Source organism: Orbicella franksi, chromosome 1 (assembly GCF_964199315.1).
Source record: "Orbicella franksi chromosome 1, jaOrbFran1.1, whole genome shotgun sequence".
Taxonomy (NCBI): Eukaryota; Metazoa; Cnidaria; class Anthozoa; order Scleractinia; family Merulinidae; genus Orbicella; species Orbicella franksi.
Genome location: NC_138145.1, coordinates 16,541,840 through 16,559,200, shown reverse-complemented (window position 1 = coordinate 16,559,200; position 17,361 = coordinate 16,541,840). Strand labels below are relative to the sequence as shown.

Below are 17,361 nucleotides of genomic sequence, written 5' to 3'. Positions count from 1 at the left end.
GTTAATCTTCTCCATCCTTGTTTCTTAGTGGTTCATTATTATCTCTTTAGTGTTTTTCCATCTTAGTAAACTATCATTTTCCGCGGGTTTCTTCAATTTAAAGGCAATTCTGTTACGCGGCCAAAATGACTCAAAATACCGTAACTGAGCTCCTTAAAGCTCAGCCCCGAAAGGTTTTCCTACTCAGTTCAAGTAATATATCAAGCACGAAAGATCGTGTTTGACCACATTTTCAAACACCGAGAAGAGAGTTGAAATACGACGCGTAGCGGAGTGTTTTCGACGAGCTTCGAGGGATTTGGAAATTTGGTCAAGCCACTGTCTTGAGCGTTTGATATATCTTCCCAATCGAAACTAAAACTAAGGAGAGAACGGAGAAATAAAATCGTAAAAATATATGCTAATTAAGATCAGATATCCAAACACCCTTACCGTCATAATTTCCTTTTTTTTTTTGAACTTGTTGAATTATTAATGAGTTTGAGAAAAAAGATAAACAACAGATTATAAGGCAAGAGAAAACGTCTTGAAGGTTTCACCTTAGCGATTTCTGTCACTTAACCAGTCGGCTTTGATGTCTCTTAGATTTATGGAGCTTTTCTAATCGTGGTAACTTTTTCACAGCTCTGTGAACCAAATTATGTTCGGTAAATTTCCTGCTGGGATTTGTCTTGGACAATTTCTTGTCTGTTAATTTTGTGTTCTTTGTGGAATTTTCAGAGCGTTGTTTCACGTAAGGGTTGAGCACAGAATGGCGCCTTTTCTCTCTGTTGTTCATTTCGTCGTCGTCCTCGTCATCCTCATCGTTTTCGTTATCCGGGTCTTCATCTTCATCTCTCCCCATGATCTGTTGTTGGGCCATGAGCATCATTTCCTCTTGTATCTTTTCCTTTTCATGTCGGTTCTCCATCTCACGGTCCTCCATATGATTCAGTACACGTTTCAGTTGCGTAGCGAGCACACGAGCTAGGTTCTTCCACTCCTTGGAATCGCTCGTGCTGACGACCGCGTAGTTTGGCGGGCGAAGTCCAGGTTCCACTTCATTAGGACTGAACTCCTGTCCACTCTGTTGCGAAAGGGTCTGTGCGCTGGCTTTTGCACGTTCCTGGTTTTGCGCTTGTGCAACCTGTGCTTCGTACTCACTTAATTCACGACTGTCTTCCAGTGACTTGGAATCGCCCCGAAAATCCTGCGTTGCCTGTTGAATAAGTCTAGTACGACCACGACGGTTGTCTTGCCCAAACAATTTTATCACATTTTTAATGGCGTTAGTGGCTTCTCTGATTTTTGTTTCTTCCTCATCTGACTTAGCCCTTGCCTCTTCGCTTTCCGATTGGAGGAGATAAGATGACGGAAGCAAATTTCCCGAGTTTCCTTCAGTCTCGTAACTTAATCCAGTTGTATGAGGGGAATTTTGAACTTTAAAAACAGCCTCCCCAGTGCCAGGTTTTTCATTGATTGTAAGCGTTACTTGCTTCCCTGAGGAACCCGGGAAAGCGTGCTTTGGAAGCGGTCTGTTCATCTGGTGAGGAAAACGAAAAATTTGAAAATGATTATTTTTTTGCTGGTTATCTTATCCATACCTGGTGCCGATTGTGCCAAATCTAACCCAGAGCTTCCAATAGGTCCCTAGCCTGCTGCGCATACTTTACGTACCGCCAGTAAATTTCCGTCTGCAATGCAGAGTTATGGGTTTCCAGCTGCTAAAATTATGCAGTCAAAAACCCGGACTTATCCTATTCGAGCACTCAAATTGTCCAGCACTCAATTGACGCGTCTGTCTGATGCCATGTGAGACGATACGTCTTCTATTCAACAGCTATTTCAGGCTCAGGGAAGGGATACATGCGTGTATTCTGATGATGAAAAAGATGCTGTTCTTTGCTTTTATACTCGGCAGGTGCAATTGAACTCGACAAATGTAGTGTAGAGCAATCAAGGTGAAGTACTGGGCACATACCTGAGGCAAAGAGCGAGATTTGGGTTCGCCTGTGTTTTTTATTCCGTCGAATTACCGGTATTGAATCATGCGTTTGTGTCACCGGCAGATGTCAATCAGACATTCTATCCACATTTGAATCATTTTGTTAACATGCACTAACCTGCACAATGGGGTTATTGATATCTCCATGCTTGTTAAGCATTCCTGATATATCTGATGGCATGCCTTCTAAGCTATGAGGCTTTAATACAGTATCAGCCGTGCTTGTTGTATTTACCACTGGCGTGTCTTGTTGAGCATGCTTAGTCAGTTGGTCAAAAGTTTGTTGATTCACTGTCTCGTCAGAGCTAACAGGCAAGACGGTGTCAGGATTTCCTGTTCCTTCGTCGTGCGTAACGTTGCTTTGTAAAGCGTTCATCGCCTGAGTGTCTAAACTTGGTGCATCAGTCTTGAACTGCAAAGCATTTGTATCGGCATTACGTTCATTCGTCTCTTCATGCATGTATTGATTATTACGCAAGCCCTCGCTAGAGGATGCTGCATTGTCTAGCAGTGTCGAGATCTCCTGTAGGTCTGACTCAGGGACGTTTTCTTCACTGAGAATCCTGCTAGTTACGTTGCGTTCCTGAGCAGCCTTGACGTAAGGAACGCTGTTTTCTCTTAACGCTAGCAGTCTATTATTAGTGAACCCGCCTTCCGGACCTACATTATTCGTTGCTCCTGGATCAATGCGCTGAAAAGAGTCAGTGTTCTTCAGAACGTCATTGACTTTCTGACTTGACTTCTCGCCGAGCTCATATCCCATTAAAACGACAACAGGATGCTCTTCTTTACTCTCTGCGCTTACCTGTGTTATGCCACTAATCGAGGGACCCTTAGTTGGGGGTGGTTTTTGTTCTCCTTGGTCTGTTGGCGAAACAGGTTGGGATGTGGACATTTTCCCTTTTGCTTCGTCACTTGTTGCTGCCTTAGTTTCATTGGGTGCTAATGCATTTTGAAGGCCTATGTGAAACTTGTTAAGCTGGCTTACAACTTTTGGCGAGGCTAAAAGAAACATAAATAAACAAATAATAAATGATAAATAAAGAAAGAGAAAGACAAGTGAATTGATAAAATACGGGGTAAAGAAAAAAATAGCTTAGATTTTAAAACATGTCGCGGAATGTTAACTCTGAATCAACTTTTCCAACAAGATCTACAATTTTGCACCCGTGATCACGATGTTGATGTCATCAAGTGATGATGTCAGAATGAACTTCAATCCGGACAATCCTCGAACGTTTAAAACCGTCTGTTTGAATTGCAACTCCACAAGATTTCTAGACGTACCAATAATGTGCTGCATGTAATGTGGTTTTTCTTTCTTTCTTTTTACATATATTTTATTTCTGGGCCCGCAGTAATTGGCTACTTAGCTGTTACGATGTCCCTGCCAAACCTCTACATATTGATTGTAATGTTTTTTTCTTGTATCATGAAGGCAAAGCTAATAAAAAAAAATGTGGTTAGGTGTCTCTCCTATAAAAGCCAGGGTCCTTTTTTATTTAGGGATGATCTTCTTAAAAATTGTCCTTTGAGGCAAGACATAAAGGATGTATGTCTGTATTTTATTCTTGTTAGAGCAAGGTTCGCTGAGATTATGGTTAAAACCTGAGATTCCGCGATCAATTCCATCTTCCAGCTGCGTTGCTATAGCACTGGCTGCATCGTCGACTTGTGGCGCTCTTTCTTTTCCCAAAATTTGTACAGCTAGAGCCTTAACCTTGGGCTGCACCGCTGACGACATGCCATGCGCAACGCCTGGTTTTCTTACTTCACCCCAGACTCCCTTTATGTCTATAACTTGCCATTGCTTCTGACCTGGAACTAATAACAAACAGAATTTTTTTTACAACAAAATGCCAAGTTCCACTTTAGTTGTTGAGAGAACGTATAACTTGTTTTGCAATTCTGCTATCGTATATACTTTTCTTCTACGGCGAAGAAATAGTAAATAAACAAACAAATAAATAAATGACTAAGTAGGCAAATCAGCAAATAAGCAAATGAATAAATTCAGTAAGCACGAAAGCGCACGTTCTAAACGCTTAGTCGATGAATGACACAAACTGTAAAATTATTAGTCAAAGCATTTCCCTCTCCCAATTTTACACCACTTTCCATTGTTACATCAGTGACCAATCAACCTATACTGAAAAATTTACTCATCAAGGACAGTGTGGCAAAAGAATACTCACTGCAGTACTGGCAGGTTCTGTTGCACACGTGCTGCATTTGTCGACGATATTTGAAGCAGAAACCCATATCTTTCCACACGTGACATCTATTGAGAACTCCCTTGAAGTCTCGGCAATTGTGGTTTATTTTAGAAATGAACTGCCTTGTGTTTCCTGGAATATCTTCTACGCATAAAGTGAGAAAAATGTAGCCTTATTGTGAAGTTAATAGGCACCAGCAAGATCATAAAGCGAACAACCAGAAGGGAGGGAAACAAACATGGTTACCCAACAGTGGGGGCGCCTGCATACATCCGTTTATTAAATCTGTCTCAATTTTCTCGTTTAGAAAAGGCGCAACAAAATGATATGAATCATATTTTTATGTTTAATTGGGTCGATCGTTCTTGTTTATTTCTCTACTCATTGAGTTAATCCAATGTCATTTGCGAGACACTTGCCTTCCATATTTCGATTATCTCAGTACAGTGTTACATTTTAGTGTTATCAGAGGTTTATAATAGCATAGAAAATTAACTTCTGGTGTAACCTAATTTTCTTTAAGGTACAACCAAGAAATAGAGGGAAACTTTGGTTTGAGAATATTGTTCTAAAATAAAGACAGATTCTCACAATTAACATAAAAATAAAGTATGAAATGAAGGATAAGGAATAATATCTCGAACTTGACAGGGAAAAGGTGAAATGTCTTAAAGTCCTAAAACTTTGCAAGCGACCACCTAGTTAAACAGCAAACCAAATACAAGTAAAATAATTCTTAAGTGACAAAAAGAGGGTCAAGTGACATGGGGTTGGAATATAGTAAAATTAATTGACCTGGAACGAGGTTAACAATTATGAAAGGTTTGACTGTACAAGGGGGCCTCTACGCATTAGACTGTCACAGAAGTGAAGCGTATTAGGACAATTACCTAATTTCCTGTAGGCGAGGACGGCACAAGCAAGAACGAGAAAAGAGATCCATCTTTGCCATTGAAAACTCCCTAACAGTGCCAGCAGCGCCATAATTCTTTTCACAGGCTCCACATCACCTTACGCGTGTCTTCAATCTTCGAGGATACCTTAGAATGGCGATAGTTTCTCTTGTAATTTCAACGAGTTTTATCTCTTCCAAAAGTGAAATTCGACTCTTTCGAGTACTCCATAGTGCTCGTGTTAAAATGTGGCTTTATATTTTCTGTTCGACGTACACAAGGAGAATACAATGTCACCTCTACAAATTAAGTGAATTCCGCAAAGAAAAAGCATCTAAATTATCGCAAGAGCAGACGATTTCTTTGGTGCTTCAATTAAAAATTGATTCCTCGCAAACCCCATTAGAATCACTTGTTTAATGTTCTCGAAAGGAAAGTCAAATGTCACGAGAAATGAACTCATTGGTTGGTCAAAAAGAGGGCTGTGACCACTCGACAAGTCTACGCCCATTGAACATGGTTCACCTTTAAAACGACTCCGTGCAGCAGGTCTCCAATACGAAATGTCACAAACTATTGAAATACAAATAGCTGTAAGAACGCCAGTAGATTTCTGTTTAGATAGAATTTTTAATACACATGGTTTGAAAGACGCAGAAGAAGTCTTGCATACCCTGTTATAGTTCAATTTTACCTGACCGCGACTGAGTGAAGAAGCTGCGCCCTTGTACTGGTAATTTATGTTTCTTCGGTAAAGTATCATTGAAATTAATGGAGATCGATAACACTTAAGAGTCTGTTTATCTTCTTCGCTCACAACCTTCTCGTGACCCTAGCGAGCAGTTGAAAGTTATCTTTGGTTACGACGCCGAAGGCATTTCAGTATGTAAACCTCACTCCACTCTTCTCCTCAGAAGAAGTTTCTGTTAGCTGTATCTTTATTAATTCGCCATTCCAGCAACTAATCGAGGCCACATGCAGATACTCTCTTGGTTAGAGCAATTGCCGAAGACGACAGGACATCTCACAACAAACCCTGTTTTCTCTAAAGTTCGTATTTGTGATTGGATCATTATGGGTTCGGTTCTGTAAGGCCATCATGACCTTGCCCCTTCCCAGTAAGACAACGGTGCAATGCACGTGTAGTCAGTTGTTGGTGCTGCAAGGCCTGCGGACCGAGTTCTTTTCCCCAGTTGTTGCAAGTGAATGATGAGATTTCGCTTTTGCTTTTGATGCCCTGGTTATTCAATTTGGCCGCTGCTTCTTACTCTTTTTAACTCGTGAATTCCGATTTTAAGTTATGAGTTGTTGTGGGTGGTCAAATTATGCAAATGAAATGTAAATTAGGGGTCGGTCGATTAGCCGTAAAGCTTTTGTGCTAATTGTACTGCTCAGGCCTGCTGTTGCCTTTTGGCGAGTTGTTTCAACGCCGTTTCTCGAACTAGACGCAAAAGAATAAAGAACGTATACAATCAAAACACTTAAGAAAGGGGAGGGGCTGTCGAGAAACGAAGTTATTGCGCATTGATTCCAAGAAGAGGGATCATTTCTAACATTGGCCCATAGCCAATAGATACCTTTTATTGAACAACAGAATGACAGTTGAAATATGCAAGAACGTTTACCTTTTATCGGTGAACAATATAAAAATGAATAAATAACAGGCTGCGTAGCGAGAGAAATTCATGCCAATTACGTATTAAAGCTATTGCTAGAATCATCATTAGCATATCCATTCTCGATCTCCAGATTATTACCACTCTCACCCCTTCCCAATTAAAGACGAAAAGAATTGATGCTATGTAGCCCCTACACGAAAGAGGGGTAACCAAGGGGAGGGCTAGTCAAGAGTTTTACGTCGGTTATAGGTCGTTATAACCCTTGGTTAATTTTCGCGCGATTCTATTGGCTACTTTACGTCGCTTGGTGCAAAATTACTGGGCAGTTATCACGCAATAACCTCCGCCTGCGTCGATAATTGCCCTGTGACTGTTTCCCTCGAAAAGAAACAAAGCTAAAAAGAATAAATCCAGCTCTAGAATTTCACCTTTTCATCTTCGTTATTTTTTCATGGACGAAAAACAAACTTTTTTCGTGGAATCCACAGATAATGACATTAAAAAAATTTGGTCGCCAATGCTGTTCTGATAAGTACAAAAGAGTCAACAAAATATCCAGAAAATTAATGGGAGGGTTATAAAATAAATGAACCCCTTTCTGGCTCTCTGGTATGTGGGCTGATAATGTCCTTGGCTGAGAGATTGACCTCAAAATTTCACATTTGCCCTCGAAGCTTCGCTTCTCGGCCAAATATTCATTTTTCGGACAATATCTCAGCCGCGGACATTATCAGCTGACATACCAGGGGCCAGAAGGGGTTTATTTACTAATTATTAAAAACTGGATCATTGGATAATGCAATTCAAGAGTTTTCATTGGCTTAGTCATAATGGGTTATGAACCACAAATATGGTAAGCGTACGCATGACTTTTTGGGGCGTATTTATTTTTATTTTAGTTTTGTATATTTTGGGGGTGTTTTTAATAAAACAATTATTCCACTGGCGTTTGTTGGATATGAGATGATTGTAGCCAATTCGGCGCTACGCGCCTCGTTAGCTATCTATCAGATCATATCCAACGCGCGCTCGTGGAATAATTGTTCATTATAAGGTACGGAATTCTCTCTACAGAAAACTTGTAAGTAGTCATGCATTACATGATACATATGCTGCTACAATATCTTTGTTTTGCTTATCTTTATTTACATGCGGATCATTGTCAGTTACGAACTGTTATAAAAAATGTACTAATATAGACTACAAAAATCAGCTGGTTTGCATGATTGGCGCGTGGGAGCCAAAAGAAAAAAAGTGCATTGTTTTTTATATGGATAAATTCGACCTGTCACAAAACAGCGTTTCGTTTAAAGAGAAATCGCAAGGAGCACGCCGATCCGTCAAACGTGAAGTGGAACTAATCTTCCATTTGCGCTGAGCTGTAAAAAATAAATCCGACTGAAGAGAGAGGGGAAAACTTATTTGTCTTTTTTGCTTATCCTTTAGTTGGTAGGGACTGAGTAATCAGCCACTACCTCCAAAACTATTTGCTGTGAACGGTATTTCTTAATGAAGCGATAATAATTTAAGCGTGAATTATAATAGCGTGAAAAGACCTATCAGTTCGGAAACCTAGCACTTATCACCTAGTTAGTGACTGGCTTATTAACACAGCTATGAAACCCTTTCAGGGCCTGACCTGTTATTTGTAAATTAATAATGACTGACATTCACTGACCTGAAAAGTGAAGTTTTTCCTGAAGTGTAAAAAGATATTTTCAGTTTTATTAAGTTAAACTGGGTTAAAGTTTTCATAATCAGTGAAAAATGATGTCTTCGCTTCGCTAGAAGGCAAAATACTGTACCGGACACAGAATGTTAAAGAAACAAACGAAATGATGGTAAGACTTAGGTGTCTGGTGATGCAGTCAAAACATTTTCAACTAACTGGTTATAATTACTGAGAAATGTTTGTTCTCTAAATCCATAACATTTACTTGCAGACCAAGAAAAATTAACGAAATTGAAAGATTTCTATAATAATATTTTCCTAATTCCCCTCGTTTCTATGCACAGGTTTAGAATGTTAGCTGGATGGTTTACAAGGAGACATGATTTTAACAATCTTCGCTTCCACCTTAATTTTTCTGTTGATAAAGCAGTGCACGGCAGGTAACTGTGACAAATTGCTATTCATAACAAAATAGAATCCTTGTTATGGCTCTTATTCTTTACTGTTTTGTTTTAATTTAACTCGTTATTACAAAGGCAGTGGGGAAGCCAAACAACAAGGTAGAACGAGTCATGGCCGCATTAGATTTAATTACGGTGTACCAGCTTCATCCATTCTTGGATTGTTAGACTCATTAGGTGAGGAACTCACCTGTAAGTGATAGAACAATAGTGTGGTGCCTGAGTCTCTTAAAGGATTAACAATAATCAACAAGTTTAGGGGGAACTTGAGGTTTTGTTAATTATAGTGGCGAAATGGTCGAAGGACAGGAAATGTGAACAAATGACCCAGACTGAATTTATTCGGGGCATGGCTCACGTGTTCCTGCTTTTGCTTGGAAGATCATAAGGAAAGACTCCGAAAGAACTTGACAAGCAACTGATAAACACCAACGAGTTAATTGTTTAATGAAGAATTGAGGACAAAACTGATTGTTATGACACCCCCTTTTCAAGCGCTTAGACTGTTTTCCACCAATTACAGTTGCTGATTGTGATAATTACAATCAATGGGTAATGGATACACACTACCTATCTTGTAAATGATCGACCTCTATACGCCGTTTAAGGGTTAATTCTTTGTTTTGATATTAGAATACGGGCCATTTGGATCAACTTGTGGTCGTTTTCTCCTTTACAAAGGGTCTTTAATACCTCTGAAACATAAAACATAAAATTGTCTTTATATCTAGCCGATGGGGGAAAAAAAACCTCTACTAATTGGGGACACTTAGTATAATTAATAATCTACTATTTTCTAATGAACTATTAAAAAGCCTGACATTATAGGAAAGCATTTTATAAGCAGCCCACTCAATAATAAGACCATCTGGTACTTTTCCCATTCTTATAACAGGCCAGGTGAAGTTTTTTGTGCACTTTCTGAGTGGTTTTCCTGATTCAGCCTGAGACACCGCTCCATCTGCAACGATTGAACACAAATGTAGTTTCAAATGGCGCTTAAGTCTTTATAACGAGGAAATCACAGTAATCACGTTAATGATAGAAGTTTGTGCGAACCAAAAGAGGATTTTGCGAGAAAATATCTTGTGTAGCAGCGTCTTAAATATTGGAATGCTCTTCGAAATAAATTAAAGCTCTTTTCCACAGGTTGTGATCCAGTTTGCCAAAAAGAGTGCATTGAAGTCATTAACAAATATCGTTTGAACCATCACGCAAAGAAAGTCACGTTCTCCCATTTTCTTGCTAATAAGGCCCAGAAATGGGCGGACGGTGGAAGATTTGGATACGATATGAAATTCCGCGGGAAATACGGGCAGCTGATCGAATGGGATGTCAAGGATGAGCTTCAGAACTTTACAACTGTGATAAAACATTGGCATGACAAGGAGAGAGATTTTGACTTTGGTTCAGGGAGATCAAAGACGGGAAAAACTCTCCACGATTTCACACAAATCGTATGGAAAAAAGCTAGGAAGGCCGGCTGCGGACAAAGCGAAATCTTCGGCTCAAAATATTACGTAGTGTGGATGGATTCCGATGGTGTTGTCAGTCCTAATACGCAGACTAGTACAGCAAGTATTGGATTTCCGGAGAAGGTAGGTTGGAAAGAGTGACAACACAATGTCGTGGTACTTTCATGTATCGTGATATAATAGAGATTGCACGTGTGCTCATAAACTTGGTGTAGTTTAGGATGCAAAGCGGCTTTCGATCTCGCTGTGGAAAACTAGCTGGTAAAAGATAACTTCCCGTGGCGCTTTGACAAGGGTTCCATGACCGTTTGCTCCACTCGTCCTGGTCTTGTCCAGCATAGAATTTTTTAAACGAAAAAAACGCAAACATTACCACAGCATAATCACAAGATTGACAACTTCTTAAAAAACTACCCAATTAAAGTTTCTAACAAAGTTTCTTTAATATTATCCTTTTCAGGAGGATCTACACTGGTTTGAGCCCGCGAGACACTCCTCTAAATCCAACTCCACCTACCTGGTTTCTTTGAAAGCACAGGACGAAGATTCCTCCGCTAGGACCCATGTGGAACCTTTAGCACCAGTAGCACTAAGTACAGGAAAGACTCGAAGTGAACAAAGTAAACCAACTAGTTTCCGTGATTTAAATGAAGTACGAGAGGAACAAAGAGTTTTAAACAACAATGCTCTGCTGAAACAATACCTGTATAATGATAGCCTTAACAACGTTGTGCTAGACGAAAACAAAGAAACAGCCAGTTACCACGTAGTGTCTGGAGCTGAGGAGAATGCTAACTGGCAGAAAGGTGCAGAAACCCTCATACAGCTGGGTAGGGATAAGGCCAACACAAACCAAATGTCACCCAATAACGCAGTATCGTCCTATCCAGTTGGGGAAGAGGATGAGGAAGATAGAAAAGACGCGACGAGGTTCCAGTCGCAGGTGATTCAGGACGACGACATGTTGACAAAGGATGAAGTCGATGACCATGCAACTCTTCCTTCGGAGGCAAACGACGGCGAGGAGCTTAGCGAAGGTGACGAGAGGGAACAGGCCGCTAACATCCAGTCTCTGATGAAACAGGAAGATGACATGATACAGAATCATGAAGCGGAAGAAGACGAAGAATCTTCAGGAAGTAACATGTCTGAAGGTGCGCCATCTGCAACTTTAAATGGACCAATTATCGGACTGTCAAATGACATAACAAAGAACTCTTCACAACTCTTTGCAAATTCAAATCAATCTCTCGCGAGTACTACCAGCACTGAAAAGCAGCAACGAAAAAAGCCTGATTCATTTTATGCAACAGGCATAGCACTCAGTAACAATCCAAATGATACAAGAAAATTCATTGCAATAAACGGTTCATCTGAAGATATATCGAGTTCTTCTCTTCCTGGCAATGGAGTGAACAATCAGTCACCGTTGAACATTCACCAAGGAATTGATGAACAGAAAGAAGATAAACCAACTGAAGATATGGAAAAATCAACTAATTCACCGTCGCAAAGCGAACAAATGGCAAATCAAATTATCACAATCCAACAATTAGACTCAACAGGTAGCGTAGTTGCAACAGACTTGAACAACACAAGCTTTCACGATGGAATGATAGGCGAAAACCTGAATTCCAGTTCAACGGCATTGAGTTCTCAAAATGGAGCAAAGCCTAGTCAGCAAGAGATTGACAGAACAGCTATGATGCCAAATTCACAGTCACGACTTACACTTACAGACATGATAGTGCCAGGAGCGTCTATAACTCCTGAGTTGAAAACCCCACATGTCTCTCAGTTGGAAGCTGCAAATGTACAGTCACAGCAGTCCGAATCACAAGCATTGAATCAACTTTCAGTAAATGCTACTTCTGGAGGTCTAAAACATGAAGATTCGACTCTTGTATCGAACGGCTTGTCGCCAAATGGACAAGCAATTGGGACGAATGCTGCTATTCAATCCCCCATTGGGAACACCATCACAGCTAGCGATTCTGCTACAGCTGATGTGCATCACGTGTCTTCACCAGCTCTGATTACGTTGCCGAGTACTAGCAGTCGTCCCATTAAGCTTGTTTTTCATGTTAGTGACATGAAATCAAAAGGGACGTCATCGAATGCTCAGGTACCTGGGTCTCAGTCAACACTGGCCTCGACCGATGATATGGCACATAAAATGAACGATGAAGGTACCTTAAATACATAGACAAACTCTGAGAATACAGTAATAAAATAAGAAGAAATTGGCGATAAAATAAATCGAATTCAGTATCCAAGCGATCAAAATTACAAAAAGAGATAAAACCTAAAAGTTTTAAGGAAAAAATAATTGTCATGCAGTGATATTATTTTCAAGTTCAACTTGGTAAACAAAATTCCTTTGTTCTTCTATCTTTGTTCTTTGGCTGAAAATGACTTGGGTAGAAGGAGTCATAGAGGTTTTTGCTCTTTTATTTTAGAATGCCACGATGACACTTTACAGTGCCGTCTGTGGGCTCACCATGGACACTGCAAAGGTATAGCGTACGCAGAGTTTATGAAAAGACACTGCAAAGCTACCTGCGGATATTGCGGTAAGGGTCTGTTGGTAGAAAAGATAGAAAATTTCTTGGCTTCACATCTTTATGATATGTGGTCCTGATTGTCAATCGTCGACAGAGTGTCGTGTTAAAATAGATTATCAGCTTAGCCAGCGAAGACCTGGATGCTGATTGTGCCTTGTAAGATGCTTGTTGGATAATTTTTGTTGCACCGATGTTTGGTGATTGCGCGTTTTGCGACTAAAATCATCGCACGAATTGAACGAACACGCATAATTTTGACGGTTTGGGGGTTCTCGCTTGAGAAAGGAGAGATTGTTCAAGCTGGTCTCACTAAACCCTAAATTGGCTACATTGTTGAGATTAATAGGCGTTGTTAACAATATTTTTGCTCGATCCTGATTCTCTCTGGGAGGTTGCTTTGCTTGAATATCAAAATATATCAATTTCGTATAAGTACTTTTACCTAATACACTAACAGAAACGAGGAAATGGTCTACGAGTTTCTAGAACTGACGTGTAACATTGAGTTTCATAACTTTCCGGCTTTAGGTCTTCCTTCCGTCATCAAACAAAGTGCAAATCATATGCAGACTCACATTTTATCCCGAGATGGTAAGTTCATTTAAAGGAGCTACGTCACGATTTATAAAGTCGTGGCGAGTTACCGTTTAGTTTAGATATTACAGTACTGAGTTTTTCAAGGTAGCAAAGCTCTGAATACCATAATCAGCCAAAAAAAGAAGCAAGATAAGATTGAGATTCAAACGTAGCACCTTTCAATCTTTCCCTGTACTGATACCTCAAAGACCCATAAGAGAAACCAACTCAAGGGTGAGCTTTCGGGAAAAGAAAAGAATACTAAAGCAAACTGAAGACAGCCACTAAACTGGATTTTAAAAGATGTTCATTCATCAACAATTCCTTATGGTAAAGAAGGACTGTTCGTTGTCTACCACCATCTTTTCATCCACGACTAACATGTCCTCCTTTGCGAATGTTTTCTCCTTTCTTTCCAGAACCCTGCGAAGACGCACCTAGTTATGAATTTAGTTGTCCAAGATGGCAGGCTCAAGGCTATTGTGAAAAAAGACAAAAGGAAATGCAAGTAGTCTGTAGAAAAACATGCGGTTTCTGTGGTGAGTGAGGTGCCTTGCACAAACCGGTGCTTGTATTCGGCCTGTGTAGTATTAGGAGGTTAAGAGATGGGAGATAAGTCAATCGTGGGTTTGCCAATCCATAATGTATAAGCCACGTTTCCTAGCAGATTGACTGCGATAGGGAGTGGACGTAAATGGTCCTACTTATAGCTGGTGCGTCCGTGATGGGTACACTTGATGGGGACAAATTGAAAGGGATACCACGTACTACTTGGTAGATCAGAGAGAGGCAACATAAGAGATAAAGTAGCTCGAGAATAACAGTGTTTGGGTTTCGAGACCGACACAAAAACCACTGTGACCTCAATATAGTTATGGTTGCAATTTAGTGGTCAAGGTGGCTAACACAGCCGCAGCTTATTCTAGTTTACGTGGCATTAAGTCTAAAAAAGTATTTAGAACTTATTTCAAACACTTTTGATGTGGTGCGGATAGTCCTAATCGATGTTCGGGACTTCTTTTTAGTTCCAGGGACAAGGAAAGCAAAGTCGAGGTATTCTGCGACACTCCAACCTTCGCCGGAAACATCGCATGCTGGGCCAGAATTAGACGATAAGAACAACGATGAAGTACAAGTTCCGATGCTGTCAAAACCATTTACATCAACACTGCCGATGCCTAATCTAAGCTTCAAACTAAATAATCCAGCCAAATTTAATCCGTCTTGGGGCGTACAAACGATTAACATTTCACCATTAAAACCAAAGGTGTCACTTCTACAGAACATTCACAACCTTCCAACATCGTCGAGTGTCAAGGTTTTCAAACCATTTGGAGGGTCAATATTTAGTACAAACGCGGACCTCAACAGTGTAAAGAATGCAACAAAAGCAAATGGCTCATCAACCCAAACTTTTGATGGCGAAAGACCACTTCATAACAATGTGAGTTTGCCTACAAAGAACCAGGATGAAAACCAAGGAGTTGCTAGCTCTAAGAATCTCAACCATACAATACTTAAATCAAGTGCTTTTACGATTATCAAAAATAACAAAACTGCTTTACCAGGTCTTAAAGCACTCAGTTTCCAGGGCGTAACCAAAAATATCAACAACTTTATAAAAGCACCAATTCAAAATGTTGCGACTTCTTTAAGTGCATCAAGCCCTCAATTGGCCGCATATTCTAACAACGAGAAGGTCGCGAGCCAAAAACTCGTTTCAGAAGAAGACAAAATGATTCAGGATGGTATAACCGCTCTACAACACAGACTGCAAGTTCCTTTACAGATAAGTGCCGTGGCAAAAAGTAGCGCAGGATGCAAAGAACGACTCTGCAAAGAAAAGGTCAAAACACAACAAGCAAAAACTAGAGAGACCATAAGCAACCAAGGTGAGAAACCACTATAGGTATTTTTGTGTTTTCAGCTTCACTATAAGTTTCCTTCTTCAATCTTTTTGGAAGAATATTTCTCGGACAAGATTTCATAATGATTCGTCCAGTTCTCAAAAAGAGGGCTGATCTAGAGGAACATTATACGCAGAGTAAAGTGATTTGTTTCGATGTTAGTTTATAATAACGCACAATACAATTCCTGATGGTGTCAGTTATTTTCAGTTTAAATCCAAAAATAAGCTCTGGCAACAGCATGCGGTTGAGGACGCTTGACTTCCTCTATATGGCATACTATGTTACCATGTTAAAGTTCTTACTTATTTCACTTAGTGCTTGATATTTCCTCTGCGAGCAACGCTGCACAAAAGCCTGTATCAACAACTGGTAAGGACTGATTGTTAAGAAAGTAACTGAACAAAGTGTTCACTAATTTTATCGTTTTACTCTTGAGATGGGCGAGTCTTTTTACAACACGCAAGGCACTTCAATAGGAGACCTTGTGTAGAATAAATCAGCATACTGCTATTTCTATTCAAGTGGCATACACGAGTTGCCGGGCTTAGGAGGCTTTGATTGAAAGCTAAAAGAAGCTAGTAATTCTTCAATGGCAAAGTACTCACACAGTCATAAATTTATTCTATGACATTTTGTATTATTTTTTATTGTGCTGTTAAATTTGGTTTACAGCGTCTGTTTTATTCTTTTGAGGTTGCGACACTTCATGTCAGCGGGAATGTCTGGCGGCTCATAACAGGTACCGTTTGAATCACGGCGCATCGCCCCTACTACTGGACCAGGAATTAGCAGACCAGGCACAGCGGTGGGCGGATAAGAAAGTGTTTAAACATTCTCCCTGGGCAGGTGGGCAGGGTGGGGAGTCAATTGCGCTCGGTAGCCTTTACCCGACGTTCACTGCGGCCGTAAAAGCCTGGCATGACGAGGAGAGAGATTATGATTGGTCAACTGGCACTGGCAATGGAGACATGAAGGTCAATCACTTCACTCAGGTCTGGTTAGAAACAAGGTTCTCCCTACCCATTTTTTTTTTAGTTCTAGTATAAATTGTCACAGTTGGATGCAATCACTGTCACTCGCTTGGAAATAAAGTAGCTCTTGTTTCAACTTTCCAGGGCGTCCTTAGTTAAAGAAAGTTTGCGGTCAGCCATGCAAGTTCATTTTAAGTTTTTCTATTTGCAGGTGGTTTGGAAGGGCGCACATTTGCTCGGTTGCGGCAAAACTTTTATCAATGGAGAACCATATTACATTGCACAAATGGATACACCAGGAGTCATAGCGGGTGTACCAGGTTATGACAAGTCCAACGTGGGTGAACCAAAAGAGGTACACTGCAGTTTTTCAACCTTAGGGGAGGGGGCGACCTTGAAACTCAGTAGACAGACTAAAAAAGCCAAAATGTTTGAAACTATCTTTTATAGTGATTCGGCAAACCAGACAGTGAAATTTGCTTTCTTCATCAGGGCCACATAAAATCACCGTGTGTGACTTCTCTGTAAAACATTTCACTTTTTCACTATAAACTGCTACAATTTAATATAATGTATGACCCGAGGACTTTTAACTTACCTCAAAAGATTATAAGCGTCGAGTAATAAGAAACAAATATCTTCAGAAGGAAACAAAGTCTCGATATGACATTGAAAAGCAGAGTAATAGACATGGTACTTCTAGGTTTTTACATGTATCTTTGAACTAACATAAAAAGTTTGGTTGCTGTAGTGTGGAAAGGCTCGTTCCAATCACTAACACAAGAAAATAATATTTCTTTATTCACTAGCCGGATCTGATGTGGTTCATGGACAGTTCGCCATATTGGAAAGAGATGCAGACTAAGAACTTCATTCCTCAGAACATCGAACATCGAATACTCTGATCCAAAACCTGAATTGTATATAACAAGATGTGTAGCGCTGCTAAAACATGAAAACATTCTAGTGTGATGTCGAAAGTAGTTTGTACGTCAGACTGTCGATTGAATATGACGTGGG

The 17,361-nt window shown here is 40.1% G+C and overlaps 2 protein-coding genes across 4 annotated transcripts; one reads left to right on the top strand and one right to left on the bottom strand.

Moving 5' to 3' along the window:
- Positions 1 to 528: 528 nt before the first annotated feature.
- On the bottom strand, positions 529 to 5,481 carry LOC145483430 (uncharacterized). The gene is made up of 5 exons (XM_081461940.1): positions 5,091 to 5,481; positions 4,180 to 4,344; positions 3,593 to 3,808; positions 2,103 to 2,986; positions 529 to 1,522 (listed from the first exon to the last, which is right to left on the bottom strand). Exons 1-5 carry the CDS (start codon positions 5,182 to 5,184, stop codon positions 554 to 556), a joined length of 2,328 nt encoding a protein of 775 aa, XP_081318066.1. The 5' UTR covers positions 5,185 to 5,481; the 3' UTR covers positions 529 to 553.
- A 2,954-nt stretch (positions 5,482 to 8,435) lies between these two features.
- LOC145493381 (uncharacterized) lies at positions 8,436 to 17,246 on the top strand. Of its 3 annotated transcripts, XM_081472845.1 has the most exons (12): positions 8,436 to 8,553; positions 8,729 to 8,824; positions 9,995 to 10,443; positions 10,781 to 12,509; positions 12,780 to 12,893; positions 13,413 to 13,475; positions 13,880 to 13,999; positions 14,486 to 15,352; positions 15,686 to 15,739; positions 16,064 to 16,362; positions 16,553 to 16,696; positions 17,151 to 17,246. In XM_081472845.1, exons 2-12 carry the CDS (start codon positions 8,764 to 8,766, stop codon positions 17,244 to 17,246), a joined length of 3,996 nt encoding a protein of 1,331 aa, XP_081328971.1. In that variant the 5' UTR covers positions 8,436 to 8,553; positions 8,729 to 8,763. The 3 variants fall into 3 exon arrangements, with proteins under 3 accessions (XP_081328971.1, XP_081328984.1, XP_081328976.1); XM_081472858.1 differs by lacking the exon at positions 15,686 to 15,739; XM_081472850.1 differs by having other exon boundaries at positions 8,436 to 8,824.
- Positions 17,247 to 17,361: the final 115 nt, after the last annotated feature.